This window comes from Protobothrops mucrosquamatus, unplaced genomic scaffold (genome assembly GCF_001527695.2).
Source record: "Protobothrops mucrosquamatus isolate PMUCROS unplaced genomic scaffold, P.Mucros_1.0 scaffold4323, whole genome shotgun sequence".
Lineage (NCBI taxonomy): Eukaryota > Metazoa > Chordata > Lepidosauria > Squamata > Viperidae > Protobothrops > Protobothrops mucrosquamatus.
Genome location: NW_015390237.1, coordinates 88948 through 93294, shown reverse-complemented (window position 1 = coordinate 93294; position 4347 = coordinate 88948). Strand labels below are relative to the sequence as shown.

The following is a 4347-nucleotide window of genomic DNA, read 5'->3' as shown; positions in this document are numbered from 1 at the left end:
TTTGTTTGAGGATGGCTGAATCACGGATGGGTGGTGCTGAACGGACAGCTCCTCCAGTTTCATCCAAAGCATTGCAGGCCCGAACTATTTACTATAGGAAGTGAGGTTTGAGCAAAAAACCCCGACGGTTTCTTTTATGCATGCCTGTATTTATTAATTAAATTTATATGGTGCCCGTCTCACAGTCCAAAGCCCCTGTCTGGGTGGCTTACAATGCAAAAATCCCCCACAAGTGTAACAAGACTGACAGCCGTTTAGATAAAACTAGGAACGGAGCGGATACGGAAGTGGGAATCTTCTCCCTTTAACTCCCAGTACCTGCTTCCACTGAAAAGTGCCCCCCCCCCGTCAAGACCCAAGACAACCGGCGCAGCCAGGGTTTGAGGCCCTTCCAGATGGCTGAAAGGGTCGGGGTGGACCTCACGTCCGGTGGCAAGGGTCTTCAAAGGGCGGGGACTGTAGGAGAAAGAATAGCAGAACTTGGGGGGTGGAGTGAAAAGAGAGATCAGCGTAGAACAGTGGTGGCGATCCTATGGCACGCGTGCCAGAGGCGGCACTCAGAGCCCTCTCTGTGGGCACACGCACCATGCCCTGGAGATGGCAACCGTCCCTCTTCAACCATCCCTCGGCTAACTCGCCGAGCTCCCACGTGGCTGGATGCATCCCAGCATGGCTGGTTTCCCTCCTCCCCCCCGCATCCCATCCCTCCTGGCCTCGCATGCTCTCCTTTTCCCAGGCACAACCCACTGCATCGCCTCCTCAGCTGTCGGCCGGCCATCCAGCTCAGAGGCGGCTTCTCTGAACTGCTGGTGGTGGGCTGCGGAGCCCCAGAGTGTGCCAGTCGAGGGGCCGGCAGGCTGTGGCTGCTGATGGACACTGTCGGCCCCCATGCGCTCGCTGGCTTCTGTGTGCGGGGGCCGATGGTGTCAGGCAGCAGCCGCCCCGGCCCCTGCCTCGCCTTGCCCTGTGACAATGGCACCCCTGCCCTGCCTCGCCCTGCAGGACGAGCCTCCTGCCCACCGCCCCATCTGCCAGAGACCCCCTGGATCTCCCCCAACCCAGCCCGGACCCCACAGGCGTCCCTCCCCATGAGCAACATTGAGGTGACCATGCCCAGCTTGGCCACACCCACCCAGTCTGCCATGACCACAGCCATGCCCGCCCAGTAAGCCATGCCCACCTGGCACCCGGCGATAAATAAGTGGGTTTTGGGTTGCAGTTTGGGCACTCGGTCTCTAAAAGGTTCGCCATCACTGGCCTAGAATCCCTATGTAGTCACAAGCGAACTAAGTCCGAGTCCATTGAAGAGCCGGTGGCCTTTATCCAGGTGCTGATCATTGGTTGAGAAGATTCTCATTCCCAGGCCTGTAGCAATCAATCATCTTAATTGAAACGTTTGTGCGGAACAGGGGCCACAACCGACCCCAGCAACCAAAATTCCTTGACTCATATTTATGACGGTTGCAGTGTCCCGGGGTCACGCCATCCCCTTTTGCGGGTCTTCTGACAAGCAAAGTCAATGGGGGAACCCGGATTCAACTTAACCAGCATGTGAATAGCTTAACAACTGTATCAATCCCCTTCCCAGCTGTGGTAAGAAAGGGGCAAAACTCACTGAACAGCTGTCTCACATAACAACAGACATTTTGGGCTCGGTTGTGTGTTGTAAGTTGTCAGGACTGAGGGATAGCTTGATAGCTCTGAGAGAATGGGCCAAGGGAAGGACCATCTGGCCTTTTCTGTGGCCGACTAGCTCCACGAAACTGCGGTGGGATCAAAGAGGGCTGCCAGAAGACTCAGTTGCAGTTCTTACTGGATGGCCACGACAGTTGACGGCAATTGTGTCTCCCCGTGTCCTCCCCCCCCTCCGTCGCTTTCTCTGGTCCACCCCCTGCCAGGAGAAGTGATCCTCCCCTCCTTGGGATGCCTGTTGTCAGGAAACGGGTAATTGCTCCTGATGACTGGCGCCAAGATGGAGCGACAGGGTCCCCAATGCCAGGAGCTGTGTACACCCCTCGTCTCATTAATTTTCTTCCAACAGCTGGTCCCATTGTCTCCTGCGGATCTCTACCTTCTGGATGAAGTGGGATCTTTATGTTTGAGGGCATTGATCAAAATATGAACGGGACAACAGATTCCCAAGACTAGCGTCACTTGTAAGACATCGTGGCTGAAATGCGGAAGGCCCTGCCACAGAGGTAGCACAGCAAGATCCTGGGAATATAGTTAATCTAAAAACCAACATCATGGCATCCGGCCCTCTCAATTCCTGGCAAATAGATGGGGAAGAAATGGAGGTAGTGACAGATTTTATCTTCCTGGGCTCCAAGATCACCGCAGATGGGGACTGCAGCTAAGAAATTAAAAGACGCTTGCTCCTGGGGAGGAAAGCTATGGCAAATCTAGACAGCATGCTAAAAAGCAGAGACATCACCCTGCCAACAAAAGTGCGCATAGTCAAGGCCATGGTTTTCCCAGTTGCAATGTATGGCTGTGAAAGTTGGACCATAAGAAAGGCTGAGCGCCAAAGAATGGAGGCCTTTGAACTCTGGTGCTGGAGAAGACTCCTGCGAGTCCCCTGGACTGCAAGGCGATCCAACCGGTCAGTCCTAGAGGAGATCAACCCCATCTGCTCTTTAGAAGGCCAGATCCTGAAGTTGAAACTCAAGGACTTTGGCCACCTAATGAGAAGGAAGGACTCACTGGAGAAGAGCCTGATGCTGGGAAAGATGGAGGGCAAGAGAAGAAGGGGACGACAGAGAATGAGGGGGCTGGATGGAGTCACCGAAGCAGGAGGTGTGAGCTTCAAGAGACTCCAGAAGATGGTAGAGGACAGGAAGGCCTGGAGGATCGTTGTCCATGGGGTCGCGATGGGTCAGACATACTACTTCGCAACTAACAACAACAACAGTTAATCTAGTTTTACTCTTTGCTCTCTGTTCCTTTCATCTTGGATGTGTTCACACCAAGAGCTAGACCTTGTCGTTGTGGGCTTATACAGCTAGTCCAGACGTCCCCAACCATTTGGGCACCAGGGACCTATTCCGTGGAGAGAGGTTTTTCCGCGGACCGGAGGGTGCGTGGTTTTGTGTGCTGCCTGCATCCCGCGGATGGGACTTTGCTTGTTTGTGCGGACCGGTTGCTGGTATGCCGCGGCACAGTACCAGTCCACCGATTGGGGGTTGGGGACCCCTGTTCTAGTCCTCAATTGTTGCTAACTGAGACAGTTGTTAAGTGAATTTTGCCCCATTTGGTCATCTTTCTTGCCGCAGTTAAGTAAATGGCTGCAGTTGTTAAATTAGTAACACGGTAGTGAAATGAATCTGCTTCCACATTGATTTTGCCTGTCAGAAGGTCATAAAATGATGATGTTATAACCCTGGGACACTGCAACCGTCATAAATATGAACCAGTTGTCAATTGCCTGAATTTTGATTGTGTGTCCATGGGGACGCTGCAATGGCTATAAGTGTAAAAAATGGTTCTTTTTTTCCACTGCTGTTGTAACTTCAAATAGTCACTAAATGAACGGTGAAAAGTTGAGGAATATCTGTAATAATGCCTAGCAGTTAAGTATTGACCTGGGCTATGTGTGTGTTGTGGTGTGTATGTGTGTGTTCATTTTGACTCATGATGTGCAGTCCAGTGGATTAGACTATTGTTAATTGTACTATACTAATCCCCAAATTTGTTATTCTTTACAGTAATTATCACTTAACAGGTTTTATGTGTTGTGAAAACAGCCCTACTATTTCTAACAATAGATACAGGCTTCAAATGATGATGTTTTGTTGTATTATGATTATATGCAATTCTCCATAGAGGAATCCATTATTAATTAGAAATGCCAAGTTTGGGATAGTTAGATCTATTGAGACTAGGCATTTTTTAACATTTATTTTTATACGTGGAGTTGAAATCGGCTTTTTTAAAAGGACTCCTAATGTAGATCCAAACTCCACCTATAATAGACTGAAAAGTATGTTTGATTTTCCAAATTCATTCTTGGAAGTAATGTTCATACGCTGTTTAGTGCTGGGCATAAAAATAAAAAGATGAAAAAAAATGGCACACGGGAGGAATCCTTTGTAAAATAGAGTGGAGCCAAATTCAAAGCCAAGTTTGGATTTAATGAGAGTTTTAATTCCTATTTATGAGCTAAAGGTCAGAGATCTTAAGGCAGAGTTCCCCAACCTTTTTGCCTTTGCAGACTGGTGGGGGGGAAAGAGAGGGAATCATGCCGTATGTGTGTGCGGGCGAGCACATGTGTGCAGCTCCATTCGTGTTAGCGGTGGGCACGTGCGCCCACTGCTCATGCAAATGAAGCATGCTCACATGCGCTCGCCC

General features: G+C 50.3%; 1 protein-coding gene across 1 annotated transcript in view; it reads left to right on the top strand.

Annotated features, from left to right (window-relative positions):
* Window positions 1-1816: 1816 nt before the first annotated feature.
* STMN3 (stathmin 3) overlaps window positions 1817-4347 on the top strand; it is a 25618-nt gene continuing 23087 nt past the window's right edge. Inside the window, exon 1 of the mRNA XM_015828208.1 lies at window positions 1817-1835. Coding sequence (XP_015683694.1) covers window positions 1817-1835 — 19 coding nt within the window. The remainder of the gene's footprint in view (window positions 1836-4347) is intronic.